General features: G+C 32.6%; 7 protein-coding genes across 16 annotated transcripts; 4 read left to right on the top strand and 3 right to left on the bottom strand.

Annotated features, from left to right (window-relative positions):
- The first annotated feature begins 397 nt into the window (after positions 1-397).
- On the top strand, positions 398-10,146 carry LOC128880787 (RNA-binding protein 4-like). Of its 5 annotated transcripts, none has more exons than XM_054131244.1 (8): positions 398-532; positions 1,751-1,774; positions 2,243-2,585; positions 2,918-3,235; positions 3,381-3,609; positions 4,202-4,321; positions 4,829-4,885; positions 9,828-10,146. In XM_054131244.1, exons 2-8 carry the CDS (start codon positions 1,754-1,756, stop codon positions 9,841-9,843), a joined length of 1,104 nt encoding a protein of 367 aa, XP_053987219.1. In that variant the 5' UTR covers positions 398-532; positions 1,751-1,753; the 3' UTR covers positions 9,844-10,146. The 5 variants fall into 5 exon arrangements, with proteins under 5 accessions (XP_053987219.1, XP_053987244.1, XP_053987235.1 ...); XM_054131269.1 differs by lacking the exon at positions 9,828-10,146 and adding an exon at positions 6,999-7,763 and having other exon boundaries at positions 2,243-2,522; positions 2,960-3,235; XM_054131260.1 differs by lacking the exon at positions 9,828-10,146 and adding an exon at positions 6,999-7,763 and having other exon boundaries at positions 2,243-2,522.
- A 110-nt stretch (positions 10,147-10,256) lies between these two features.
- On the bottom strand, positions 10,257-13,557 carry LOC128880783 (phosphoacetylglucosamine mutase). Its single transcript, XM_054131221.1, has 7 exons — positions 12,819-13,557; positions 12,472-12,542; positions 11,817-12,394; positions 11,458-11,739; positions 11,219-11,376; positions 10,842-11,150; positions 10,257-10,520 (listed from the first exon to the last, which is right to left on the bottom strand). Exons 1-7 carry the CDS (start codon positions 12,911-12,913, stop codon positions 10,379-10,381), a joined length of 1,635 nt encoding a protein of 544 aa, XP_053987196.1. The 5' UTR covers positions 12,914-13,557; the 3' UTR covers positions 10,257-10,378.
- A 506-nt stretch (positions 13,558-14,063) lies between these two features.
- LOC128880745 (exocyst complex component 1) lies at positions 14,064-17,891 on the top strand. The gene is made up of 11 exons (XM_054131138.1): positions 14,064-14,852; positions 14,932-15,086; positions 15,203-15,430; positions 15,510-15,746; positions 15,815-16,055; positions 16,125-16,342; positions 16,411-16,601; positions 16,694-17,061; positions 17,126-17,271; positions 17,350-17,544; positions 17,636-17,891. The coding sequence occupies exons 1-11, from the start codon at positions 14,405-14,407 to the stop codon at positions 17,786-17,788; spliced, it is 2,580 nt and encodes an 859-aa protein (XP_053987113.1). The 5' UTR covers positions 14,064-14,404; the 3' UTR covers positions 17,789-17,891.
- A 250-nt stretch (positions 17,892-18,141) lies between these two features.
- On the bottom strand, positions 18,142-19,101 carry LOC128880853 (uncharacterized). The gene is made up of 3 exons (XM_054131357.1): positions 18,934-19,101; positions 18,407-18,567; positions 18,142-18,331 (listed from the first exon to the last, which is right to left on the bottom strand). Exons 1-3 carry the CDS (start codon positions 18,977-18,979, stop codon positions 18,269-18,271), a joined length of 270 nt encoding a protein of 89 aa, XP_053987332.1. The 5' UTR covers positions 18,980-19,101; the 3' UTR covers positions 18,142-18,268.
- Positions 19,102-19,119: 18 nt separating this feature from the next.
- LOC128880848 (thioredoxin reductase-like selenoprotein T homolog CG3887) lies at positions 19,120-20,373 on the top strand. Its single transcript, XM_054131345.1, has 4 exons — positions 19,120-19,406; positions 19,546-19,675; positions 19,750-19,933; positions 20,018-20,373. Exons 1-4 carry the CDS (start codon positions 19,273-19,275, stop codon positions 20,134-20,136), a joined length of 567 nt encoding a protein of 188 aa, XP_053987320.1. The 5' UTR covers positions 19,120-19,272; the 3' UTR covers positions 20,137-20,373.
- A 150-nt stretch (positions 20,374-20,523) lies between these two features.
- On the top strand, positions 20,524-23,998 carry LOC128880812 (P2R1A-PPP2R2A-interacting phosphatase regulator 1). The gene is made up of 5 exons (XM_054131281.1): positions 20,524-21,984; positions 22,715-22,778; positions 22,980-23,380; positions 23,460-23,603; positions 23,672-23,998. Exons 1-5 carry the CDS (start codon positions 21,875-21,877, stop codon positions 23,994-23,996), a joined length of 1,044 nt encoding a protein of 347 aa, XP_053987256.1. The 5' UTR covers positions 20,524-21,874; the 3' UTR covers positions 23,997-23,998.
- An 18-nt stretch (positions 23,999-24,016) lies between these two features.
- Positions 24,017-27,547, bottom strand: LOC128880758 (anaphase-promoting complex subunit 7). Of its 6 annotated transcripts, none has more exons than XM_054131182.1 (8): positions 27,446-27,547; positions 27,172-27,321; positions 26,774-27,097; positions 26,301-26,710; positions 25,794-26,208; positions 25,448-25,722; positions 25,095-25,309; positions 24,017-24,713 (listed from the first exon to the last, which is right to left on the bottom strand). In XM_054131182.1, the coding sequence occupies exons 2-8, from the start codon at positions 27,238-27,240 to the stop codon at positions 24,697-24,699; spliced, it is 1,725 nt and encodes a 574-aa protein (XP_053987157.1). In that variant the 5' UTR covers positions 27,241-27,321; positions 27,446-27,547; the 3' UTR covers positions 24,017-24,696. The 6 variants fall into 6 exon arrangements, with proteins under 6 accessions (XP_053987157.1, XP_053987146.1, XP_053987166.1 ...); XM_054131171.1 differs by having other exon boundaries at positions 27,393-27,546; XM_054131191.1 differs by having other exon boundaries at positions 27,388-27,489.
- Positions 27,548-27,728: the final 181 nt, after the last annotated feature.

Below are 27,728 nucleotides of genomic sequence, written 5' to 3'. Positions count from 1 at the left end.
CTTATTCGTTGAAAAAATGATTCAGGCTTCAGTATAGAAACATTGCAACACTCTATGCTTTTCAAATTGAATGTCGCGGAAATAAGAGAAAAATGGCGGAACCTGACCTAACCTTGACGTTATTTCGTGACTTTGATTAGAAAGTCTCTACACCCAATTGTAGAGAGCACTAGAGAAGTGATAAGAGTCACTGTATCTAATGACTAAAGAGATTATTTTATTATTATTACATACTATATTATATTATTATTATTCTTTTTGCTTTTGACTTCATCAATCATAGACGGGGGTAAGGTTCATGCTCGTCCCATTTGAGGCTTTTTAACATGAAAACCTGCCCGTTACGAAATCATCTAGTGACTTTTTCGTCGAGTCAGCTAAGAGTGGCAATAACACATAGCTTATCGCTTTCCGTCAAAAGTGTTCAAGGTGGAATTCGTTGACGCCATTTCGTACCTCGTTTCGCTGTAGCGTCACGAAAGTTTCTTCCCTTTTCCTTTAATTTCATTTCGCCACGACGTCGCAACCACATGTAAGTAATAGCATAATTTCATAATAAAATATACGGCATTGAGAAAAACCGTAGGCAATTTTCCAGTTTGAAACTCGAAGAAACTCGCATATCGTCAGTTAATAGGGCACGCCAAGGGCCGGTTGTTTTTTAGTGTTTTCTGTGTGTTATATACTCGCATTGTAACATTAGTCCATTATTATTTCATTTTTAACGCTGTTTCATACTTTATGATAATAATAGTCTCGTTTCGTTAAACAAAAGAAATTGTTTTCTTTTTAATTCGTTGAAAATTGATAATTTCTGTGGCCTTCAAGATTATATACGCGTCTTTTTACGTTTATTGGAATGGATATCAACGATTGTTCAATTCTTTCCTTAAGTTATTTCCATTTTGTAGTTTGCAATTATTTTAGTGTTAACATTGTGCAATAGCAGCATTGCTTCTCAATTTTCTGAAAAAAATTGCAACATTGTTTTGTTCGTAGTACAAAGCATGTTTTCACATAATAATAAATTATATGAAATTTTATGTACTTAATAATATTTTTAAAATGCTATAGTTTTATCATTTCAGGAAATTATAAGAAAATGTACATATCTAATTCTCATATATAACCATTACTACCAAAGGTACTAATTTTAAATGCATATGTAAAGACTCCAAATATTTATGATTTGTCTCGTCTTTGTTCGTGAGTCAGTGGTATGTCTTAACATATTAGCAAAGTTAGAGTAATTTAAAAAAAATACTAATGTTGAATAAATAATACAGTAACCAATAGAAAACTATGAGTTTGTGAAAAGGTATATTTTTTAATGAAAAATAATAGTATCAAGTCTATCTTCTTTTTTCACTCTATTATAGGTAATACGAGTCCAAAAGTTTGCATAAAAATTATATAAATGTTAAAAATATCTGTATTTTCAACAACTTGATGCACAAAGTATTTATGTATAGTTGGCATAAGAAAGTTACAACTATCATGAATGTGGAACTATACTTATCGATAAAATGTAGTTTACAAATTGTTGGCAATAACCTCAATGCATTTGTAGTAGTATAAACAAGCTTTTTTCAGGCTAATGTACATCAAAATAGTAAGCATTTCTTGGAAGAAAATAACTTTGTAGTATATATATTTTCTAATTTGTAGCAATATGAATGTTAATATTAAAATGTGAAGTCACAGTTAATGTAAAGTAGTAACTAATAATATTGTTTTTTTTTATTTTCAGAAAATGGTTTCATCCAACCAACCGGTAAGAAAGATGCTAATACTAATACTTGTATTCATTATTTTGTAATATTTAATGATTTGATTATCTTTTTGTCATTAACATTTTCCTGTTTTATATAATGTATTAATATAAGTTAAGCTACATAATTTGTCTGTAGGTATGTAACATGTTCAAAATTTTGTCTTTATATACCCCAGTAAAATATACAAGTAATATATAAATTTGATTACTGATATATATTAAGCTCAATAACATTACATAATCATTATCATGTGATTTTTGTAATAATGGAAACATGTTTGAGCAAGATAAAATCTCAAACAGACACCATACTTTTGACAAACAAGAGTATGATACCATTTTAGAGACACAAAGTTAATATAAATTTATGTTTGTATTTGTATAACTTTGTTTGTAATTATATTTTATATGGTTATATAGACGAATGTAGTAAAGGAATATTACTAATGGCATGTTTCAATTTTACAGAAGAAAACAAAAATATTTGTGGGTCGGTTACCAGAAAATTGTCGCAGCGATGAGTTGCGACAATTATTTTTACGTTTTGGTGAGGTTACGGAATGCGATGTCATGAATCGGTATGGATTTGTCCACATGGCCCGGGAGGAAGATGCAGCTGCAGCAATCAAAGCGCTACACAATTCCAACTTCAAAGGGGCAACAATCAATGTGGAACAGTCTACTGGCAAATCACGCGGTGGAGGAGGAGGACGCAGGGATGGAGAAAGAAGAGCTGGACCAATGAGAGGTGGTAGAGGAGGACGAGACGGTGGTAGAGACGCTCGTCCTGGACCATACAATGATAGAAGAGGTCAGTAAATGTATTTTTATGTATAGAAATGTTTCAACAAATCTAATTTTCTCATTGCTGATGATCATTTCATATGATTTTTCTAATCGAATATACTTAAAGATACACTTATTGTCCTACAAACCCTTATATTAAATAATAATACGTTTCATGCTATGCTTAATTTTATAATGAGCAAGATTAATGCTACAGTTAACGAAAAATTTGCATAGTAAATTGATACAGCATGGCATGAAACACGCAATTGCAATGAGGAATTAATGAATTTAACTAATATATGTGTTTACAATACAGACTAAAAGACCAGCTGGATATGTCTGCATGCTTTACAGTTCTTCCGATCCAACTCGTTGGTTACGATGGATCTGCTGCAGGTGGCGTCGCAACGGGGTACACCGATTACAATCGTGGCGCTGGAGACTTTAGTGGACGTGGAGCAGACTTCGGTACTGGATACACTGATCGCGGAGCGTATGGCCAAAATGTGGGAAATGCGGCTACGGGGTACACATCTACGGCGCCTGGAATGGGAGGAGGATATGGACCAGCAACTGGAGCTGTTGGAGGATATGGACCAACTGGAACAGCCGATTACGGCCGAACCGCAGATTATAGCCGCGCTGCGGAGTTCGGAGCCAGAACAGATTATGGTAATCGTTGTTTTACTTAGAATTATATAACACTCAATTTTGTATTAAAAATGTCTAGTAACTTTTAGTCGTAAATAAATGAAGTTCCACTAGACTACAATGAAAGTGTTATTAGTCTTAACATGAAGATCTATTTTATTTACAGTTGTAGGAGGTGGAATGACTGGGGATTTTAATCGTGGCGCACCTGGTCCTATGGATTATGGGCGTACTGATAATTTTGGTGCAAATCGTACAGTTGATTATACACTTACTAGAAGCGAATATGATCGAATAGCAAATGCACCTATGAGAAACGGTAGTGCCCCCCCTGTTCCCACTACTGGGTATGGTACAGGAGGGTACACAGAAGTGGGATATGATGAAAGTCACTGGTAAAGTATTCTGTCTTATTTGATTTTCAGCTTTGAATTTAATTTTATGATTTGGCATTAGTTAATTAGTAATATTTACGTGTTATTAATTATACTTTACTAATATTATTTACGTATTACTAATTATATTTTACTAATATATTTTAGTTAATATACTTATTAAAATGAATCCAAATATGACATTAAGTCTTCGTTATTTTTACTTCAACTCGGAACGATACATATTGACTTATATTAGGCGGGAAGAAAGTTATACATTTTCTGAATATTCTGAAATATTTTATAATCTTGATAAATTCAAACGTAGCAATTACGAATTGTAACTTAATTTTTATTCTAACCTGTGATGTTTATACTATTTTAATATGTGCAAGTTTATTGTATTTTCAATGAATTACGTTTGAACAACAATTTAGTGCATGATCCAGGATAGAGTGAAAATAAGTTAACATATTCCAATTATGTATAACAGGGGTTATCCGGGCGGGCCTGGGGATATGGTGGGTGGGCCCGGGGGGGTAAGTCAGGGAGTTTTCGTGGCCTATGACAGGAGGGATGGTCCCCCTGTTAATGATATGCATCCATTTAACAGGCCAAGCTACAGCACTGGGGCACCTAGTTACAGCACTGGTCCTGGACCACAGGCAGACATGTTTAGTAGAAGACCTGGCAGTGCCGTCCCCAGTGGTGGATATCCACCTGTTGGTGGAGGGTAAGTAAAAATACAAATTTTAATTAAAGAATTGATACCTACGTTATAGATACAAGCTTCATATAACTTATCGTGTTTCATATCAGCCAGAGGTGAAGCTTAAAAATAAACATTACATATTTAAAAACGTCACTATGTTTTTATTGCAATCGCGTTGGTTTCATGGTAATTCCTTCTCAATGAAAAAATAATTTTTGTATAATTTGTACTTATCGAGTAAACTTAAATTTTCTCTTTCAAATATTCAAATGTTTTTAAATTTAAATATCAATTAATTATAAATGAGTATTTTTTGCAGTTATAACCAATATTAAGATTTTCTCTTAAAGAAAAAAAAGGGGGGGCCCTAGAAATTTTTAAAATGGAAGGTGGAATCCATCTTTTTGAAGATATAAATCTGACAATAAATGTATATATAATGTTTAATAATATTTATTCACATATTTATTTTTAGAATTAAACTTAATTCGAATCAATTAAAAAATAAATGTCCATTTCTCGTTACAGTTATGCTGAAGGATACGACAGACCAGATGCTTATGTTCCCCCGCGTGGTGGTGGACGGTAAGTTTTATTCTTTCCTTTGATTTTAATATATAACACTTTTTACACAACTGCGTTTTCCAAAGTGACATCACAGCGTTGAAGAGCGATGTTAACTTCTGCGAGTGATCGTTCGTTGATCATGCGACCGCGCTTTTTTTGCGCAATGTACTTCAATCGGTTTAACACTGATCTCAGTGTACTCACGTTTTTATGCGAATCGAAATAGGTTAACAATTTTCTGTAAAAGTATAAGGTGTGACACTTGGTGCGACGGTGAGTATGTTTCTTGAATATAGAAAGCGTGTATTTATGCGTGCAACAGCACGCGATTGATTGCTCTCATCGAGAAAATAAGAGGAAATCATTCTGCGACTTTTCTAATGTTGAGTGTAAAAGAGAATAGAGGTAGTTTATCATTCCGGTTGAATTGTATTGTACTTGGTAAACTGTTTGTTCGCGTCGTTAGTTTTCATTACTTATATATTTTAAAGAAGAATCAATGATTATTAGGTTGCGGGTATTTATGCAAATTCATATTTCTATTTGCCATAATATACTATAAACATCCGTAGTCTAATGATTATTAAGTATTTTATGATGAGATACAACAAATAGATATAAAAAATATTTGATTCGAACAGCACAGTTTTTCTCTAGAAGCTACGATTCTAAGATATCAAAGTCATTGAACTTTTTGGTATTTTTACATAACAAGGCAAATGTAATCATTCAAGTAATATTAGTGCAACATTTTTCTGTCTGGTAGGAATTAATGCATTTGGTTACTTAGATTATATTGTAAAGTGTTAGGCAAAAATATGTACGTTAATGAAACTTATGAGAAGCAAATTGGAGTGAAAATTTGGATGGCTAATGAGAAGAGAATTGACTTTAAAAAAGCACCTTACATGTTCATATCTCAGGAAACGAAATTTTTTATAAGATACTATCTCTCTTCTTTTATGTACTCTGCGGTAAAAGTCTGCGAATTTAGTGTCTACGTAATTCAAGATTGTTGCGATTAATGAAACGTTAGTTTGGTAAATGATGCCAAATGAACCGTAATGCGTTACGACACACTGCGCCACTGAGCAGCATGTATTCCAGAGAAGCGTGTCATCTGTCCCCGTGGCAATCATCCGTACGTATTTTATTCTTCTTGAAACAAAATCGTGCTGGAGAAATGTGTATTCTGTTTCAAGACGTATAGAAAAAGGAACCCGGGTTGCTAACGAGAATTGCGTTGCGATATTCTTATTGCGTTTGTTGCAAAGAACATTAATCGATCGAGTGGGTAGCAGAAAATTTTCAACAGTTTGTTGACAAATTTTATTTTCGAATGATTAAGTGCGGATCAGAAATATTAACGACCGCTTAAATCGCCTTCAACACGCTTTTGCGACAATAGCGACAAGTGTCTGGATGCGGCGGTAAAATAACTTTAAACATGTGACAACTTTTCAGACCTGGACGTGATCGATGCTTTAATTTATAATGGAAATACGATTCACATTAACATGCATATAAAGCACGAAAAACTTTTAACATGCCTACGTTAAAGTATGCACTATTTTTTAAATGTATTTTAATTTTGTATTGATCAAGTATTAATACAAAATTATTGCATTATTAGTCTTTGATGCAATGTTCGTTACTTTCTAGTCTTTATTTTATTAAATAACACTTGAGATTATTGCAAATGTTTTGTAGCTTTATAATTTTTGACTGTTACACCAGTGTAGTAGTACAGAAATGTGGAAGTATTTTACACTTTTATTTTGAAAACATTGTAACAGTGTAACGTTGTAACATTGTAACGTGTATATGGTACAGAAAGAGAAAAGAGAAATTATCATCACGAAAACATACAATATTAGTGCTTTACCCAGGTCTGGAAGTTGTGTCATTCGGCAAATGTGTGTTACATGCGTTGCGACAGTAAATACCGAGGAATCAGGTTTCCGTCGTGCATTCAGTATTCGAGCGACAGAATTAAACCGTCGACGGACGAAAAAATTTTCGATTGAATGAATTCGCGCATACCAGTGTTACATCTTATACTTTCCAGCTTCTTGCGCCGCAAGACGATGAAAAAATTAATTCTGCGATTTTTCATTTTTTGACCTTTTAGCTTCCCAGGTCCGGCAGACGCGATGCCACCGAGGTACTAAAAGCGTACTAAAGCAAAAACTAAGCGCATGCGAAAGGCACCCTTAAAAAATGCCTCTTTAGTGGTGGTCGTTCGCTTACGGAATCGAATACCTAGGAACTGCCCTGCGTCCGACAAATACAGAGTCCATACCATTACATACAATACTATGTAAAATGATAGATACGATAGATCTAATGTTTAACACTAACTTAAGGTACGGTAAGGATAAGAAGTATCAATGAGTAACATAATCAGTAATGAAACGCAACTAAGATTGTTTAAAGAAAGAGAAGAAGACGAAGATGAAGAAGAAGAAGATCGAATCCTTCATGAAAATTGTACTGTGAAATCAAGGAATTTTATATGTCGTTCATTTTTTCCAGCAAATAGTGGGTATTCCTTTTGTGCGAGTTGTGTTCATAGTTTTTTCTGATATTTCCTATGTTTTTTCTTTCGTAGTGATACAGCCCAACTTTAAGTGGTGTGGGTTGAATTATGTTTTATCTATCCTTAAATCATATATAATAATTACACTCTAGAATAGATGATTTCGTTATAAGTTTATAATATTTAGATCAACAAGATGGTGACATAGGCTATTAAATAAAAAGTGCTATATAATCTTTTTTTACACGTAAGATCTTGGATAATATTTTAAATGTTCATTAATAAAGCAAAAAAACGTGTTTGCAGAAGTTATCAATGTACCTTGACGGAATGAAAAATAAAATTCAAACGAATACATCTCTTTACGTCTCTTAGCTAAATATTTTAAAGCATATTCACCTTACAATTTACTGGTAAATTGCTTATAATTCACAAAACTTCAGTCCGAATCATATACACGTAATTATTGAAGGTCTTTTCTTTTTGGCATAAAGTGTTGATGATACTTTTATTTGTACTTTCCAAGCAAGAGACTGCTACTCAATCTTCTCTTCATTTAAGTATGCGATGCTGATTAGTCACTAGGCAGAAGGGGATCATCGAAGACTTTAAATGCAGGATAAAGTAAAATATGATTTACTCAGTCAGGTTATCCTTTGCCGTTCTTCAGCGAACCAACTAGGAATAATCAGCGCGCGTTCAAATGTGGTACACATAATAATTATTTAAATGACGTTATGCACTGCAACATTGCTTTACCTCGTTTTTTCCTTCTTTCATTATTAAATGGGGTATATTAATCAACAGGATCAAGATTAATCGTTTTATAATATTCTTGTACTACATTTTACATTGACTGTTTTAAATTATTTATCATATATGTATTTGCGTTCCATAATTAAAATTATATAAAAATTATATTCTACTTGTCAACTTGAAACTATTTCTATATTTTAATGATACGATGAATGGCGAACCTTCAGTAAAGCAAAATGAAATGCAGAACGTCATTTAGACTTTGATGGAATCTACATGTCTTGTACTCAGACAGCGTAATCTTGAATTGTGCGACGAACCGCGTAAGCGCACCGCACTCTAATCCTGGTGGCATATCAACGTCCGATATTTGAAGAAATGATATCAAGTCGCTTACCTATGCGTGTGGCCTGTAGATGCGACTCTGGTGAATAGTGCAAGCTTCGATATGCGGATAACGTGCTACAAATTGCGTTTGCGCTCAAAGCTGGCGGTGCTTTGAATTTAAACAGAAGGTATGTTCAACGCGTGCGCCCTTTACTCTTTGCTCGTTAAAGGAAAAAAAATATTATGAAGTAAAAAAAAATAGGATGCGCCTCATGCGCATTGTGTCTATATTAATTATTGCGAACACTGAAAATTGACGCTGCAAAACTGCTGAAAAACGTTATAATCGTCGATTGTGAAAATACCGTTGCGAAGATGCTGCGATAGCGATTGCTTTTAGCATTTAATACGCGTCAATTCTAATTCCATCTTTTAATAAGTTAGTTCATCATTCGTTTTTACTTGCGCGAGTGATTTGTTGAAAGTGTCGCAAGTCAAAATTATTTTGTTTATAATAACGCCGACTTGGAATTTCATTTCACGTCTCACAATGTCTCCATAAATATTCTAATTTGTAGTATTTCCTTACGATGGATATCAAGCAATTATTAGTTGTCTCCGATGCCTGCTAATGAAATATGTTTCTAAGTAAACTACAAAGGAGAAATTAGAGTTTTTACCTACAGGAATTAAATGATAGGACAAAGTGAGATATGCAAATATTTCTTAGAAAGTGAAATCAAAATTATTGCAAAATAGTAAATTTGGATAGCTTTTGGTTTTAAGCTGTAATTCCCTGCTACATGGCTGTCGCGTGTGCGCAAGACAGATGCGCGGAAAACACTTACCATTAACTGATACATTAATAAATTTTGCGATATTTGATGATGTTATAACACTATTTTATAGTGATGTGTACCATTAGTTATCAATTTATGATATTCTTAGTGTGGTACCAATTACTATATATTCGAATTAAAGTAATTCAATAGTTAATTTTCACAAGAGTTCAATAAAGATGTTACGTAATCGTCGATTTTTTAGAGAGTAATAGAGAAACGTATTTTACGCGCGACTTAGTAGTACTAATGATCGCATTAGTAGACATTAAATGAGACAAACTAACAGTTGTATTTTTAACACTATTATAACTTTTAATATGCAATTGGATGGAATTAGAACTAAATACATTTATGCGAATACATTCTTTTACATGAACTAATGATATATAAAAGTACAAAATTTCACTTAGTCTAAGATTTTATAATTATATGTATGCTCATACATATCACAGGCTTTGGAACCATTATGCACAAAATAATACAATTTTTTTAATAGATCACAAGTGGGATGACGACACAATGGACAGTGAGATGAACTCAGATTGCAAGTATGAGTCCTAACAATACGGAGATGTACTTCCTGTACGCAGGTCGGTGGACTTAATCTATTAAGGAAGACATTTGCGGCGTCGTACAAAGAAGAGGAAGCAAAGCACGGAAAATGGATTACAATTGTAGCCACATGGGCTATATAAGCCCATCATTTAGTACAATGGCTCTCAAAAAGAAATATTCGAACATCTTTATACTAGAGGTTTATTGTACTGAATACTTTCTTGTCGATAACCCACTCAATAAAATTGATAATAAATAAAGTTTGTATAATGAAATCTTTTCCCTCTCGTTTATTTATGTTGTAAAAGGTATTTAGTAACTTAGTAACTGTTATTAAAACATGTATTTGTCTGTATAGAAATGAGGAGAAATTTACGAAACGGCTATTTAACATAATCTTTATTATTCACAGTTTGTATAAATTGTGTCAAATAGGCATTGTATTAAAACAAATGTAATGGACATAAGTTACAAATATTAAAGGAATGTTCATTACTGTGGAAGTTGAGGTTCAGGTCCAACTCCACCTGCATGTTTGTAGACTAACAATGCCACATCTGCAATCAATTTGTTAAGATCATTTAGATTTTCACATTCTGCATATACTCGTACTACGTCTTCAGTTCCAGATGGCCTGAAAGAAAATTTTTTATTTAGACTTGTAGGAATTTTAGAATTTAGTGTCATAAGAGACATATATAGGGATATAGTAAACATGTATAATTAAAAGGTTAAATATTTTTTTAGATCCGAATACAGGATAAAACAATAGACATATTACACTCAATACAAAAAATGTTTCTATTTCATTACATCGACGGAAATGACACCATTTTTGTCTGGTCTGCGCAGACCCGCAAAAGGGAAACGAAAGTGCCTTGTTGGGTAAGACAGGTCGAGAACCCCTGCTTTTCTGTGTACACATTTTAATTTTCACTATAAAATAGTACTATACCTGACAAAAGATCGACCTCTCCTATATTGTGACACTACTTTATCAATTTCATTTTGTAATCCTACTGGTGTTATGCATCGTCTTTCTGCATCTGTTGTTGTTACAATATTTTTATCAGCAACTTTTACTAACAACTGTCTGTTTGGTAAATCTTGATAATTGTGTTCCCAGTCTTTTATATTCCAACCTTTTGCATGTAAAATTGTCTCTACTAGTAATATATCACTGAAAGCATCGCCAACTGTTTGATTTATCACATCAATTATATTTGCTAACCTACAAGCAGCTGCCCTTTCAGTTGAAGACAATCTGAAAAGTTATAATACGTTTTTACTGTATATTATAAAATATTTATTCTACATTTAAATAAAACTTACTCCAAGTTCTCAGCCGCATTTTTAAGAGTTTCAATGACAGTATTTTTAAAAAGTACTGTTCCATGCCCATTTGCTTCAAAATATATCCCTATATCGAATTCTAATGCTTTACTGTGTAGATGTTTAACTCCTGTTGATACACATGCAATTGGAATTTGCTGAAACAAAAATTGTAAAATTACACATATAAAATGTAGATTTTCATACATACACATTCTTTAACAATTGAATCAACATACCAGTACATTTGAAATGTAATTGGTAGAGCCACCATTAGCATATGCTGTTTGTACTACTCCAAGTTGAAATGATAAACAGCTTTCCTCCAAAAGTTCTTTGAAATACCCAGCAATAAGTGTTGCTATTCGATCACCATCTAAAAGATGAAACTTACTGTTTTCATCTTGATAAAAATAAATTACTCTGTCTGCATCACCATCTATAGATACACATCTAATGTTTGGTTTGAGAACAAAATTTATAGGTGGTACTTGTTTTACTTTAATATAATCAGCTCCACACTAGAATACATTTGGTTTTCAAGTTAGTAGAATGTCTTAATTAATGTATATCATTAATACAAAAAATGTAATTATACCATGTAGTTTAATTCTCCATCTTTATCATTATACATGTTGATTGTGATTGTTGTTCCTAAATATTTCTGAAACTCTTTTGCAGCAATACCACCAACACCATTAGCAGCATCTAATGATAATTCTGCCACATACTGTCCATTATTAATTTTATTTTGTCGTATATATTTAAATGCTTTTGATATTTTTCCATAATAACCGTGCAATGTTGGTTCACCATAATTGCCATTAGTGTTTGTACACACAACAAGATAATGCAATTGAGGAGTTGTAACTATTCCGAAATCTTTTACAATTCCATTTAGAGCCTGAATTCCAGCAATAGCAGCATCTAATAGTACAGGGCCACTTTCTCTGGTGTCCCTACCAACTATTACAGTTGCATTTATGGACATATCAATGTTTTGTTCTCTTATAATTTGTTGTATTTTAGAAACCAATTTTGAATCTTCTATATTAGCTAAACTTGTAGCAATAGATTCCCAAGATGCTTCTAACATTTCACCAGCAGGATCTACAAGTTTCACACCATTATCGGTTCCAATATTGTGGCTTGCAGTAATCATTAAGCCAATCACAGCTATAAAAACATTAAATTTTTTAGTTAATGGTAAAAATTAAATTTTCTACCAGAATAATTTTTTTTTTTAAACATACCCTTTTTTACTTTTGATCTCAATACTGCTAGAAGTCCCATTCTATAGAGCACATGTTCAAGGACATCTGCCCTAAAATATAATAAAATATATTAAAAAATATGTAAACAAAAAGTTATTCTATATCAATTTTATTGAACATGTAAAAACTATTAAGGAAGAACTAAAACTAGAAATTCCATAAAGTAATTAGAATTAATAAATATATCACAATTTTTTTAAATCGCGATTATAAATTGTTAATTTAATATTTATGTATAATTGACACTTAAGTCAGAAGATTGAAATTATCTTCTTCAATAATATTCATATGGTAGTGTTATGAATATATAATAATCAAAGACTTACCTTGTTCTAAAACCTGCAGTTCCATACTGAATATAACCATCATATTTTTTGCTAAATTTCGCATTAGCAATATTTTTCAATTGCGGAAGTTCCATCGTTTATTTTGATTTAATTAAAACGTAAAATCTATACACACGCAAAACACTTGTCACTTTCACCGCTTCTATGAAATGTCACAAAGTGAAAGTTCGACTGATTCCAAAAGTAAACAAAATGTTATCAAAGTCAGACTACTTTTCCAAAAATAATAATAAAATTAGCGAAAAATTTAGTTTGTGATCGGAATTAATAAAACAAAAGAAAAGAAGTTTGGAAGGAATAAAAAAAAAAGAAAGAAAATGCCAGGTGTTCAAAGAACTGTTGATTATCAATGTGATATAAAGTATGTATATACTTCACACTACAGAGAAATGATATCTTCTACGTATTCGAATAAAATGGAACATTATTCTTATCATGTTCAACAAAGTATACAATTGGTTTTAGTAGATCAAGTTTCATTCTATAAAAGATCTTTTGCAGATTAATACATTCCATTTAACTAGATTCCTTTCATACTACATGTTAAAGATTAGAGAAGCGCCAGACAACGTCAGACTTGCAGATTTTTGTTATATAGGCATTTTACGACAATAGATAAGGCTGATGTGGGCTGATACAGGCTGATATCAGCTGATATCAGCGTCAGAAAATATTTTACAGTAAATGGGTCCCATCCAAACAGGCTACCGCTCATTGAGCCGCCCAGTGAGCGGGTTTTAGTACCAGCAGCGCCATCGGTGGCAAAACGCCCAAGTTTCTAGTGAAGATACTTGCCACTGTTCCTGGTAGATGGCGCTTGATTTGGAACCAGTGGCGCCATCGGTGGGAAAACGCCCAAGTTTCTAGTTAAGCTAGTTCCAACTATTTCTATAAGATGGCGCCACCGATATATTTTAAACAATTATTACTTAATTTTCATAAATTAATTAAATTAATACTATTTGGTTTATAACACTAAAATATAATATTTAAATATATTGCTAACATCTAGTTGCTATCTGAATTGCGCATTGACTGAGGTGCAACCACAAACGTTTAGTTAGTGGTGCCATCTAGCAGATACAGTCGGAACTATTTTTCACTACGAACTTGGACGTTTTGCCACCGATGGCGCCACTGGTATTAAAATCCGCTCACTGAGCGGCTAAGTGAGCGACGGTCTTTCTGAATGCTCCCATCATGTTTGACGTTTGACATTGTGATGGCCGATGATGTAAAATACATATATATATATATTCATATTGTGACAGGCATTATACTTATGAAACTGAATGAGACAGTGAACTGTCAAAGAGACATATTTTAATCATCGATATTCATTAGAAACAAGTAGTACATGTTTCTATTGATTCACTATTAAATAATGTTTTTATATAAGTTTATAATCTGTAGTTTACAATCTCGTAGCAAGTGAGAATATTCACCTGATATTAAGATGCATCACAAGAATAATTAACAACAGAGATACATTAAGAAAGTGGTTAAGTTATGTGATTTTATAAGAGTTTACACACAGAAATTTATTAAGAAGTTTAATTACAATTATGGCAGCAATACGACATACATTGCAAAGGGAAGTATTTACACCCAGTGATGAGAAATTACTAAGCGTGTGTTATGTGAGCAAGGCATATAAAAAGAAGAAAATGAGTTTTCTGTGCTTAACTACAACCACAGATACACCACCATCATTACTTTTGTATCAAGTAAAGAAAAATGATAAGAATATATTTAAGAAAAAACAATCATGGACACTAAGCGATATTCAAATTGTGGATGGAGTTAAGAATGATTCCATGGATCTAGAATTACATATAGATAAAATCTATAAGTGGTCTGTAACAACAGCTCAGGAACGGAGAACCTTTATTAGTAATTTGTATACTTATTCTTGTAGTTTAGTTCAAAGGCCACAGTTTAAAAATATTCCTAAGGAATGGCTCATAGATCCAAGCTCATTAAAGGAAAGTGATAGTATTACCTTCACACCAGGTAACTGATATTTTATAGTACTTTAAATAATAATCTCCATTTAAAGCACACTAATATCTAATTATTTTTATGTATATAGAACTTCTTACGTCACCAATCTCATCAGATTATCAACCCATTACCGAAAAAGAAACTGTAGATTTAAAACAGATGATGGAAAACTGTGAATATGCAGTTTCCAATGCTGAACTTTTTATGGAAACTCTTTCCAAAGATCTTTCCATTCTTGATGGGGTAAAATCATAAGTTTAAAAGATTACTAGAAGTAAATTGTGTGCTAAACTACTTGGTAACATGTGATTTGTATCAATGAATTTTAATTTGAAATTAAATTTTCATACTGAATACAGGAAAATGTACAGTCAGTTTTGGCATCAGAAGCTCGTGTAACTCAATTGATGAATAGTATAGAAGCAGCAATAACTGAAGCTTCCATTGTTGAAGCACGTCTTGCAGTATATGATGAAGCACTTGGTAGAATTAGAGAAGTTATGGCCCGTGTAGGACAAAAAAATCAAGCTATTCATACAGCTAATAACAATGCAAGACTCTTGTTAGATCAATTAAATACCGTAATTGTAAGTAATTTAGTATTTAGTTTAGAATGTCTTTACTCTTATACTGCGTATGCAAAGTTTTAAATTTTGATTTTATAAGTCACAATTAGATGTGTCTCCAACTCATCAACGAATCTTGAGTGAAGCTGAGCTTCCAGGAGAGAAAGAAGAGCTTAGCCAAGCAGGTGCTGCACTTTTAAAGGCGACAACAGCTCCTCTGCCATCAGGACTCGATAAATTGAGTGCTGTGACTGAACAAAAAAGACGACTTGATAAGCTTCGAGCGAAATTTTCCGTAATTGTGGCTAGGCATCTAAATAATCTTTTTATACACTTGGTATGTACATTAACGTGGCTAATAAAAATAGAGAGATTTTCTTAGGTAACAAATTGTTTATTTTACAGGGCAATGATGTTGGAGATATATCAACATCTATGACAGATTTAATTCTTCCAACACATCAAGCAGTTCATCACGAACTTGAACCATATACAGAGTTAATGCAATTACTAAGAGCACTAGATAATAAGGCATTTGTACAGTTAACGAAAGTTTATACAGATACAATGAGCAAATTATATAAGAGGGACTTGAAGCGATTTTTTGACGAAGCGAGGAATAAACTTACTTCAAAACGTCTTCAAGGTATAATAAAACATTTTTGTATATTTTAATGATGAATTTCGTTTATTAACAAGGCAGCATTTTTTATAGCAAGTACGTCAAGATCTAGTGGACAGAAATCGGAGGAATTACTAAATCCGGCACCTATTTGTTTACTGAGTGGTGATACATGGGCACCTGTAGGTGATGGAAATCTTTTGGATTCAGTTCTCGATTGTATGCTTTCGCAAATGCAACCAGTTTGTCTTGCAGAACAAGCCTTTTGTATTTCGTTTCTGCAATTGGACTCTGTCCTTTCTCCATCAAAAGTATGTAAATCTTACTCATGTAGATTTATTCCAACATTTAAACACTAAGTATTTTCTGAATGTGTCAGAGTAGCGAATTGGAAGAAACGGATAATGTCAGTAATGGAGCTGCGAGTCCTGGATCAGTGTCCTCTACAGCAAGTAAAAAATTAGAAAGACAAGTAAACGAGGAGGTGCGCGCGACAATGGCAGCAATATTTCCATCATTGGAAACTGAATTGAATAATTTTATCGCTTTTCTTGACAAAATCGATAGTTTGTAAGTTCATCCACCAACATTTTTACGCTTAAAATTAAATAGACAATCATTAAAATTCACAGTCAAATTAATTTATGATACAATATTTACAGTTGGTGTATGTATGTCTTAGTACGTTTATCTCAACATGTTATGTCAGCTCAAGATACGGGTTCCTTTTTATCCATGACATTTGCATCTGCTTTGATTCAAGTTAAAAGAGCATTTGACAAATTTATGCAAACACAGTTACAGTCGATTTTGTGCGATACAAAAGTCAATCGTCGAAATAAATGTGGTATATTGCCGTATGTTGAAAATTTTGAACCATTTGCAAGAGTAGCGGAAAAGATTTTTAAAAACTCTGATAGAAAAGTTGACCTTGAGAAATGGTACACTAAATTAGTTAGTACGATGTTTGAAGCTATTGTCAACCATAGTAGAGAACACCATAAAACACCACAAGAAGTTGTTAAGATGGGTAAGAGATTCGTTAATTTTTTTGTTTGTTACGCTAATTATTTAACGATTATGTTGTGTTGCAGAAAACTTTCATCATTTGTACGATCTGTTATCACAATTAAAAATATCTGTACTTGATCATGAACGTAAGGAAGCTAAACAAAAATATCAAGATGCTCTACGCGCGTACGTCACACAATACTTTGGAAGACCTCTGGAGAAACTTAATGTTTGTTGCTTCAATTCCTTCACTTATTTATCGTACCGTTGTGCTTTGAAATTATTGTAATCATCACTTCATTTACAGCTATTTTTTGAAGGTGTACAAGCCAAAGTTGGTGCTGGAGTTAAAGAATCTGAAGTCAGTTATCAAATGGCTTTCAGCAAACAAGAGCTTAGACGCGTTGTGAAAGAATATCCAGCCAGAGAAGTTAAAAAAGGTTTAGAACATTTATATAGAAAAGTTGAGAAACATCTATGCGAAGAAGAAAATTTATTACAAGTAAATAAAAGATTTGCTGCAATTAATTTATTAATATTTTATTCTTTTTGAATAGATATTGTCTCGTGTACTATGTAATTGTTTATTACAGGTTGTTTGGCGTGAAATGCAAGGTGAATTCATCGCACAGTACATATACATAGAGGAATTGATTCAAAGATGTTATCCAGATAGTATGGTAACTCTTGAGTTTACTATACAAGATATTTTAGAATTTTTTTCAGAAATAGCCAGATCTCATTAAGGAATTTAATACCCGGAAGTTATAAAATAAATAATACGTAATAAATTATAATGTTTAGATTGAAATAATAAAATAATAGAGTAATATAATTCCGTAAAAACAGAATGTAAATATTTAATTTTCACCGAAATCATTTACCTTTAATATAACTTTATCTTTTCATAAAATAGGCAGAACAGAGAATTATTTATTTAATGAAACTTAGTGGTATTTCATAATGTTACTAAAAATTTAAATTGAGGTTTTATAAAATAAACAAAATACATAATTTATTAACTAGTTATTTAATTTTACTATTCATTGGAGACTACTATAAACTCATAATATTGGAATGAATGTGAATATATTAAAAATGCTATAAAAAACATTTATTATGAATGAAAATGCTGTATTATTCTTTAAAGCTGAATATTACAGATTGCAATACTTATATGCTACATTTCAGGCGTTTAATTCACGTTTGATATTTAATAATATAATTTATTCTTTTGGTTTTGGTTTTGGTGGAGCATAATTAAGCCATAGTAATCCTGTGCTTCTACCCTGAAAATAAAATATCATTATGAATTAATGCTGTAATAAACTTTATAAAAACAATTTGATTATATTAGAACTAACAAATGCTATAGTAATAGCAAGCGAAGCAATGCCAGCTACTAATTGCATATTATATTTTTTCTGATCTTTATTGTATGCCTCTTGCCATGAACCACTTGGTACAGGTAATTCATCCATATGTGGTGGTCTAGATTCACGAGGAATATGATACGCACGAGCACCTGTAATTTCATGTTGTAAATTTGTTTCAATCTTAGAGGTAAAGAAGCTTCAAAGATAATATTCATTTATGTGAAAGTAAGAGCATAACCAAAGATACTTAATCGAACTTTACAATTGTTCGTATGTCGCTCATTTACTAATTCAACATTTCAATTTTTATAACAAATTAGGAATGTTACAGAGGCTAGAATAATTTACAATTTTAAGTTTACATTAATCAAAGTAGAAAATACATGATTTGTAATCGTTATTGAACACTTTCAAGTACGACAAATGTAAAGAAAATCAATGTTATGTAAGGACCTTTTAATGAAAACATAATCTCAGAATTATAGCAAACAAATTTGGAATATTTATTGGCTCACCACTTCGTGTCTTTTGAAGCACAGGCCTCAAGATGTGTCGAAACATTATTAAGTTTAAAACTTCGTAAATTTCAATAAGAGACAAGTTTTCTAAAGCACATCTAGAGGATAAAATGATTGGACTGGCTTAGATGCAAGTAGCCCTCTGACACTAGTACCAGCCAGGACCGCCAGGGGGCTGGACGCAAACTAGCACGGCTTAGCATAGCAGCAGATAGCGAATGGATTAGTGTTGATTACACGCAAAAAAGTCCAATTGGTGTTTCTCATAGGACGTAAATCAAATTAACTATTTTAGTTAAAATTCATAATACTTGATGCAATTTCGATGACTAAAGAATGTTGCGTCTTATGAAATTATCTCTGTGTTTTTACATCGTTTTATGCGCACTGAGCACCAAAGCCGATGACAATCAAGTTCCATTAACCAAACTCGGTACAACAACAGGACCGACGTTGAAATTCTTTTATTGGTAAATTTTTTAAATTCTACCTTGAGAACAACCGTTTTTACTTCGTTTATTTGCTACAGTTCGATTTTATTTACTCGTAATAATTAGCATTAATCACGTTGATTAATAGTACGTTAAATTTTGTCCTTTTCGTTTTTAGTTATTCTTGTGGATACAGAAAAATCTTTGAAGAATACGTTAGCGTTCTTCGACAAAGATATCCAGAATTACAGATCGATGGAGAGAATTACAATCCCCCTGGATATAATATGCTCATTGCTAAAATACTAGTAATTATTATATTCAGTTGTTGTTATTATATCTGATACACAATAATTACTAATATAATATCTTTCTTATTTAGGGCCTTGCTAAAATTTTGCTAATAGTTCTAATAATAAGTGGATTTGATCTAGGACAACCATTACCATCTCTCTGGCAATGGTGCATAGATAATCGATTTTATTCTTGTATGATGATATTTTTCATTTGTAACGCGATAGAAGGACAACTCATATCATCTGGAGCATTTGAAATACACTTCAATGGTAAACAGCGTTTTCATTTGTGGTTGTGGTAAATACGTGTATGTTAAATTCTTCATTTGTGCTCAAAGCATTTCTATGTTTCAGATGTTCCTGTATGGTCCAAACTGGAAACTGGTAGAATACCACAGCCACTTGAACTTTTCCAAATAATAGATACTCATTTAAATATGCAATACGCAGATATTGATATAGCTGTAATATAATAGAATAGGCTAATTTTAATGAAAAATCCAATGACATTTTTATTTGTACCAAATGTTAATTACAATGATTACGAAGTATGTGTATCTGCAATTCTATGAATGTTAAACACATACTACCATTTCCATGTTGTGCATACATGTTTTATTATGAACCTTGCTATGGGGATCCGATTTTAGTTTAGATGGTGCAAAATAGAATTCGTGCCAGCAAAACTATAATATAATCTTTTCACATTGCTCGAGGACACGTTTAATTTCCCATCCTGATTTAGGAATTTGGAAAGGAAATAGACAATGCTGTTTGAAATTAATAAAAAATACAAGAACACAAATACAGCTCAAACAATACCCTATACTTTAGTTGATATAATCGAGGTTTCTTACTGTGTAAATGTATGGAATTACGATTAGTTTTTAAGTTATATTCTTTAAGTAAAATTCATGGTATTATACCTCCAGTAACTAAATATTAAAAAAGAATTTCATTTTACAATTCGTTTAATGAGATAAATATTTTCACGAATGATTTTCAAAAGAATATACATTTAAATATAAAACCATACATTTTATTATCAAACATTTTATTATCGAAGTTTTTTACATTGGAGTGTGAATTATTGAAAATTTTCGAAAATATCAAAATTTGAGTGTGATTTGTAAATACAGTTGCGGTTGAAAATGCGTCCATCAAAAGGCACCCTCCTTTCGCGCCACGAACACGAACCATGTAAATTCATAATAAGAAAATGATTAGATGTACTTTTGATCCTCCTCTTTTAATAAAATTATTATTCAATCTACGAGTAACGTATTGCTACATTTATGTCGTTTAATTCGCAATTACAATTCCATTTCGAATCGTTCGAGTGGTCGCAATAATATTGCAAATACTCAAATGTTGCGCGTTTCGAAAGAAAGAGAGAGAAACAATGATTTTAGAAAAGGATCCATCGAAGATATTACATTACAAATCTACTCGCTGATTTCCTCTTTTCGATAATTTATACAGTAGCTAAGTTCTACGATCCGTTCATGTATTCTTAGGTCCATGGGCTTAACGAAAGCACAAGGCTACCAACAAATTCAGTGTGCTTCTTAATCACGAAAGATTTTTCCCAAGGAAGCAGAGAGATCGGAGCCAGGTCCGACATACGCGTGGTTCGTGATAAGAAACTATTCGACAGTCATTCGAAGAAATTACAACTCGCGTACAGTATACAGTGATATCGTCGGAAAATTAAGCATTACGAAATTGAACCAAGTTGCGATTTCTAACCCGGTTACTGTACAGTGGTTCGAGTGGGAACTAGACATCAAGAACACTCAGAATTAGTTTCTGCACCTTGCCGTTTCTTTCTTTTATTATGTATACTTTGGATTTGACAGTATTTATTCTTCGGTGATTTCTTTAGTCCGCTATTTTTCCCATACGCAGCTGAACATTGAGTGCAAATATTTCGCGCTAACGCGTGTCAAATTGTCAACCGATAATCAGAGCGGCAGAGTTTAAATGAAAGCTCAAATGCGGCACCTTCTCAGTTCTCGTGCCAAAAGACAGGGTTTTCTATTAATGAATCTTCGAACAACAGAAAAGGACATAATATACGTTTATCTTGTGCCAAGAAATAGTTATCGGTCAGCTTAGTGAACTGCATTGTCGTGTATGCTCCAATGTACTTCAACTCCTCGAGCAGTGTTTCCACACAGATGCACAGACGTATAGCTAGTTTGGAGGATCATGGATGTTGACTGCACGATAGTCAGTTTGAAACGATCTAGTAGCGCACCCATGATCAATAAGATTTCTGCAACAATGTCTGTGACATCACCTTCCGCTACTGCACCAAGGTATATATTGCCAACCTTTCTACTATTATATTTAACACTCTGACAAATAGGTAACATGTATGTATATCTTTAATTTTTCAGTATTAAACTTGGAATTCTTCAAATGTTATGAGTAGTAAATAGTATGTAATGAGAGTATATAATGCATTTGGCACATTTACTGAATTTATTACTTGTTAGTTTCAGGTACGGTTCACTCTTCTATGAATGAAGTTATGTCTGTTTCTTCATTACAGCTATTTCCTGCTCAAATTATTACATCTGATTTTTTTTTATTTCTTTATATATTTCATAGTAATAAGAAACAAATCTATTTTCCACCTAGGTTGAAATCCATAAATATGACTTTCTTTCAGCACACATATTGCTTTGCAAATTGCAGACATCTTTTCTTATGCCTTGGTCGTAGCTGATGCTTCCTTTTCATCTTTGTTCAATTTATATAACTATATGCCTGAAGCATATGACAAGCATTTCCTGTATTAACTCTATTTTTTTGGAGCTATTTCTTTTATTCACGAATTACTTGTTTATACTTCTTTACTCAGAGTTCATCAAAGCCTTTCTAATGCCATTTTACATATTCCTACAATGTAATATTTATGTACTATTCACAAAATTCTAGGTTTAATGTTGAAAAGTTAAAGATAGTGCATAGTAGATAGATATAGCTGATTATGTAAATATTTGCAATTGTTTTCAGAAAAATATTAATTTTAATTGTTTTTAGGGAAGTTCCATCGAATTTTAATATATTTTCAAATTCACCTCGCACGCGACGCTTCAGTACTAGTGTAAGAATATACCTTTTTTGTACACATATTTTACTATTTCAAAATTACTATAAAATAATTATGAAATTGAACACGAGCGTAATGTCTAAAGAAATTAGATTGAACATTAAGAAGTAGAAAATATAACTTTTTCTGTATATAATTTGTTGATATTCTATATTGTCAACTGTATATGAGACCATGAGATATTTATTTTTGTAGAGTTCCGGAACTGTTCCTAGGCTAACTCCACGCGTAAGTCAGTTGAGGCAAGAAGAGTGCATTGATGTTGCTGGTCGCGAAGCCGCGCACGAGAAAGAAATACACAGTGCCATGCAAATCTCTCAATCATGGGAGGATCTCACAATCGAAGCAGAAGGATTGTCCTTTAAAGATTCAGAATCAGCTTCGCTACAATTTAAAATAGAATCACGGCCACTTGCAAAACGAGTTCTCGATCCACTCAGTATCAACTTGTCTGTAAGTGGTCAAACTACATATTCGTCTCCATCGCCGACAAGATCTAACATTGGTCAGAGACAATGTTACTCACCTGGTGTTCATGCAGTTGCTTGGAAGAGTAACTTATCGCCGAGCCCTACGAGGAAAGCATTTGCTACGAGGTACATTTATTTAGAATATGTACAGAACCCTTATAAATTATGGTAAATTAATTCTTTATAATTTTAATATGGTATTCAGACGGAGTTTAAGCCCTATCGCGATACGACCAAGTTGCTTAGCTTCAGTCAAGAGGAAATGTGAATTGGATGACTCTGGAATGGATCATCAATTACAGCCGCCCACAAAACGTACCTCTGGTCTGCTCACTTCGGCCACGTCTAGGTAACTTTCCTATTTATAATACAAATGTTTTCAAATTATCGGTATTTATACATATATTTTTTATTTAGATTGGATGTGGCAATATCTAGTCTCCATCCAGCTATTACTTCGGTCGGGACTCCTGAATCGTGTTCCAGTCTCGATTCTCCTGGTTTCTCCTTTCGACCTGTAGATAGTCCTTCGCCTGGTCCAGGCATCGCTTCGATCGTTAGCGATGATCCGTCTTCTTCCTCCTCATCTTCTTCTTCGTCTTCTATATCTTTCTCTTCTTCTCCTTCCACTTCTTCTTCGTTTTCTTCTTCGATCACTTCTTTCACTGAAGGATCAGGAGCACAAGTCAAAACGTTCGAAGAAATTCAAAACGAGCAGACTACACGAGAAAATCACGGATAAAGAAACGCATGTAGACGAACTTTCAAAGAACAGTGTGCATCATTGCGACAAGGAACTTCTCGCGAATAGTAAAGAATGATCATTATAGCGATCAATTATATGTATTGATTCTGTCCCAGGTGGCATTTTTTCAAACTTAATGCCCAACTATTTTCTGGTCATTCCTATTTATTAATTTTCGCGTCCTGAATATTCTTCGAATGTATATCGATTGCATCGTAAATGATCATAGTCTCGTTGAGATGCTTACAAATATATACATTATCAAATAAGGGTGATGCGATGAAATACATGTACAAACGTATACATACACGTAACGTGAACGCAGTTCGAAGACCAAAGCGAGCTATTTAGGAAATACGCGTGCTTCCTACCTTTAAGACTGAATTCTGCGTTTTCTAATACATCGAATCCAAACGTTCTTTTTTTTCTGTAGGAAGGGTACGTATACGTGACTTTATTCATTCTAAGAGATATACAAAAAATTAAGAATAAGTCATGACGAGTACGGCCCTATTCCTCGTTATACAACCCTGCCAACTTGTCCTTTGCGCGATTCCTGTTTTCTCAAAATAGGTAAATAAGCTTATGTACGATGTACGTCGATTGATAAATTCGCGCATTAATAGTATTATTGATTCCATGAATCTCCAATCCTGTATAGTGTGTAAATAAACTATCTGTAGTATGTACTTTTATTCTATGTACACAATATTTCTGAAAATGAATGATATCGTAGAGAATGAAACTGTACTTTTTGGACGAATAAACACAAAAGATCGAATTAAATCATTTTTCTTTTTTATCGAAACTATTTTTATCCTAAGTTTAGACTAATTAACGGATAATTTTATTAAATAATTTAATAAAGAAATTAGTAACAATATTTTTGGTATAATATGCCTTATTCGAATGAAATATTATATAGAGCTATTGATAGTTTTTTTTTTTTTAAGATAATTTAAAGTCTATTGTTTGTATTCGTAAATAAGTACCAACAAAAAATATATATATTTACGCAATGAAACCTAATTACAACTCTAATTCAATTGGATTGAAATTCTTCAGTTTTTTAACATGTATTTTCATATTACTGACTATTTGCCTCAAGATCCATATCGGACCACACGGCTTCAGTTTCACTTTCATCGGGCGCCTCATCATTATCAGTATCCGGTAAACCATCGCCGACATCGTACGTTGTATCTGTTTGTTCCTCACCCACAGTCATGTAATAAGCTGAATCCAGCTTATTTGAAGAATTATCTAGTCTGTGCATACCTTCCAACGCCCTTCTATTGCTGGGATCTAGACTAATTTGAAACGTTACATTGATTTGTGTGAATATAATTTCTTGTGTCATCTTTAGCTATAAGTTTCTATAACTAATAAACTAATTTGTTCACAGAATTCAGTAATATTTATAGCTTAATAGATTTAAGAAAACCTACTTCAAAGCAATGGCGTAGTGATCCAAAGCTTTCTCCTCATTGTGAACTCTCGCCCAAAGATCTCCGAGCATTTGATGCAATTTACACGTTGACTGAATTTCCACTTGTCTTTCAAGTAATGTAATTGCAGCTTCCAAGTTCATTTCCTGTTCATATATTTCAGCCAATAAATAAACTGCAGGTAAATAAACTTCATCTTGCAGTAATGCCTTCTCCAAGAGATTTTTTGCTTTACCAACGGAAACTGGATCCTTCATAAGTACAGAGGCATAAAGCTGTCAAAGAATTATTTTTTAATGACTATTAATTTCAGGCGTTGTATACTAAACTTAATTTATTTTATTACCGTGAGAACTCTCGCGGTATGCCCAAGTTGTTTACAAGATCCACTTGCGATATTAAGAGCTTCTCGTAATCTGTGCATTCCTACAAGACAATCTACCAAACCTTTGTGAGGTTCGTAACGATATGGTTTTAATTGTACCGCGTGCCTAAAAAAAAATAATGCATCTTGATACTTCTTTTGCTCGATAAGAATATTTCCTCGAAGTATCGTTGCCTCTATATCGTTTGGATTTAAGTTTAAAGCTTGTGCTGTCAAAGTATTTGCTCTGCCAAGTTTTCTGGCAGCATACAGAGAGTATGCCATAGCAACGTATATTTCTCCAGTGCATTCATTGCTCGCCGTCATTATCGGTATCAGTCTTTCAAGTTCCTTAATGTGATGTGTTTTATATAATACTGCTGCATAAATATCAACTCTGTTCCATAACAATAATTTTAAAAAGATTATATAAGCCAATTATACTAAATAAATCCAAAATTGATTTAATAATAAATAAAGTTAAATTACCCTTTCATAACATCTGGTTCTATAATCCTAGCTCTTCGTAAACATAACAAAGCATTTTTGTCATCTCCAGCAAAATAATAACATTCTCCCATAGTTGTTAGTAAATTGAAATTATCCCTTAGTAAATTAACATTGTCTAAAGATCTTAATGTGGATACTGCATGAGTGTATTCTCTATTATGTATATGAGCATGAGCTTTGATCCATGTATTCAACCACTCTAAATTTGAAAGACTGGATGCACAACCTACAATTAACGAATTTACTTCAATTCCTTTCACTCCAAGAGAAAGTAGACCTTCAGCAGCTTCTAGAGCTAATGGACATTCCCTTAACACTTCTTTATATGTTGTAATTGCAGAACGTTCCATTCCTTGTTCTTGGAACATTTTTGCCAGAGCCATGTTTACCTTAAAAATAAAGTGGGCATACAGATGTAACTGAAAAATTAAGTATTAAATATGTTAATTTACCTTTGGAGTTCTCTGTTTGCCAGGAATGCTTTGCAACACTTGTAGTGCCTCTTGAGAATTTTTTAATTTTAATAAACACAAATGAATTTGATATTTTATGTCAACATCAGTTAGAAGGTCCTTCTGACCTTCTAAAGGTTTTGTGGCACCCTTAGATTTCAATAAACACTTGCGAAATTGTAAAGATTTTTTATAAAGAGCTTCAGCTCGCTTATACTTCCCCAAGTAAAAGTGAGCATCTGCATAATAAACATAAATATGGAATTTTCCATGTATCGGCAATAAATCTGAATTATGCTCGCTGAGTGACAATACTAAATTTGCCTACAGCATAGGAACAATTACATTAGAATCGAATTTTTGTCAATTGACAACATTTTAACAGTTCTTGTACTTACAAGTGAAATAACATTCGAATATAACGATTGTTCGTAAAGAAGTTTTATCTGGTCATACAAAGTCGACATTTTTCCTAAAATATTTTCTTAAACTATATAGAAAGAACTGAGAACATTAAATAGTTTCTATTATTGATAGCTCTTCTTAACCTACGAAAAATGGAGTTGTATAAAATTGACTTGAACAATCATATGCATTACACGAAAAATCAATACGTTACAAATAAATTATAAACAGGTAAAGAAAGTGTCTTTAAACGAAAACTTCACTCACAAACACTGAATACGATAATTGATATTTAAATACGGAAAATTCAAGTGCCGCCATTTTGAAACCTAACTGAACCTAGCAAATGCAACTGACCACAACTGACTGGTGAAAGGAATATCTAGACTAATACATATTCCTTTGAATTCAATTACCATTACAATTTGTTTAAAAAGCAATTACATACGTTTTAACAAAATAGGATGTACATGTATCATCATCTTTGAATAATGAAAAATACATTTTAATGTTTGACTTATTATTTATTTAAGAAACATTAACTTACTGA

Source organism: Hylaeus volcanicus, chromosome 1, assembly GCF_026283585.1.
Source record: "Hylaeus volcanicus isolate JK05 chromosome 1, UHH_iyHylVolc1.0_haploid, whole genome shotgun sequence".
NCBI classification, from domain to species: Eukaryota; Metazoa; Arthropoda; class Insecta; order Hymenoptera; family Colletidae; genus Hylaeus; species Hylaeus volcanicus.
This window is presented reverse-complemented; position numbering and strand designations above follow the sequence as displayed.

Coding starts and splice junctions, on each gene's coding strand:
- LOC128880787 (XM_054131235.1), top strand. CDS start 1,754: ATGGTTTCATCCAACCAACCG. Junction 3,610..4,201: donor GGATATGATGAAAGTCACTG/GTAAAGTATTCT, acceptor TCCATTTAACAG/GCCAAGCTACAGCACTGGGG. Junction 4,886..6,998: donor CCCCCGCGTGGTGGTGGACG/GTAAGTTTTATT, acceptor TTGACCTTTTAG/CTTCCCAGGTCCGGCAGACG.
- LOC128880783 (XM_054131221.1), bottom strand. CDS start 12,913: ATGGAACTTCCGCAATTGAAAAATATTGCTAATGCGAAATTTAGCAAA. Junction 11,377..11,457: donor ATTACATTTCAAATGTACTG/GTATGTTGATTC, acceptor TTTTTGTTTCAG/CAAATTCCAATTGCATGTGT. Junction 11,151..11,218: donor AATGCGGCTGAGAACTTGGA/GTAAGTTTTATT, acceptor ATAACTTTTCAG/ATTGTCTTCAACTGAAAGGG.
- LOC128880745 (XM_054131138.1), top strand. CDS start 14,405: ATGGCAGCAATACGACATACATTGCAAAGGGAAGTATTTACACCCAGT. Junction 16,056..16,124: donor TACTTCAAAACGTCTTCAAG/GTATAATAAAAC, acceptor CATTTTTTATAG/CAAGTACGTCAAGATCTAGT. Junction 16,343..16,410: donor CTGTCCTTTCTCCATCAAAA/GTATGTAAATCT, acceptor TGAATGTGTCAG/AGTAGCGAATTGGAAGAAAC.
- LOC128880853 (XM_054131357.1), bottom strand. CDS start 18,979: ATGTTTCGACACATCTTGAGGCCTGTGCTTCAAAAGACACGAAGTG. Junction 18,568..18,933: donor GCTTCAAAAGACACGAAGTG/GTGAGCCAATAA, acceptor ATGAAATTACAG/GTGCTCGTGCGTATCATATT. Junction 18,332..18,406: donor TTGCTATTACTATAGCATTT/GTTAGTTCTAAT, acceptor TTTTATTTTCAG/GGTAGAAGCACAGGATTACT.
- LOC128880848 (XM_054131345.1), top strand. CDS start 19,273: ATGTTGCGTCTTATGAAATTATCTCTGTGTTTTTACATCGTTTTATGC. Junction 19,407..19,545: donor ACGTTGAAATTCTTTTATTG/GTAAATTTTTTA, acceptor TTTCGTTTTTAG/TTATTCTTGTGGATACAGAA. Junction 19,934..20,017: donor ATTTGAAATACACTTCAATG/GTAAACAGCGTT, acceptor TCTATGTTTCAG/ATGTTCCTGTATGGTCCAAA.
- LOC128880812 (XM_054131281.1), top strand. CDS start 21,875: ATGGATGTTGACTGCACGATAGTCAGTTTGAAACGATCTAGTAGCGCA. Junction 22,779..22,979: donor CGCGACGCTTCAGTACTAGT/GTAAGAATATAC, acceptor TTATTTTTGTAG/AGTTCCGGAACTGTTCCTAG. Junction 23,604..23,671: donor CTCACTTCGGCCACGTCTAG/GTAACTTTCCTA, acceptor TTTTTTATTTAG/ATTGGATGTGGCAATATCTA.
- LOC128880758 (XM_054131182.1), bottom strand. CDS start 27,240: ATGTCGACTTTGTATGACCAGATAAAACTTCTTTACGAACAATCGTTA. Junction 26,711..26,773: donor GCAAACAGAGAACTCCAAAG/GTAAATTAACAT, acceptor TTTATTTTTAAG/GTAAACATGGCTCTGGCAAA. Junction 25,723..25,793: donor ATACCGCGAGAGTTCTCACG/GTAATAAAATAA, acceptor ATTCTTTGACAG/CTTTATGCCTCTGTACTTAT.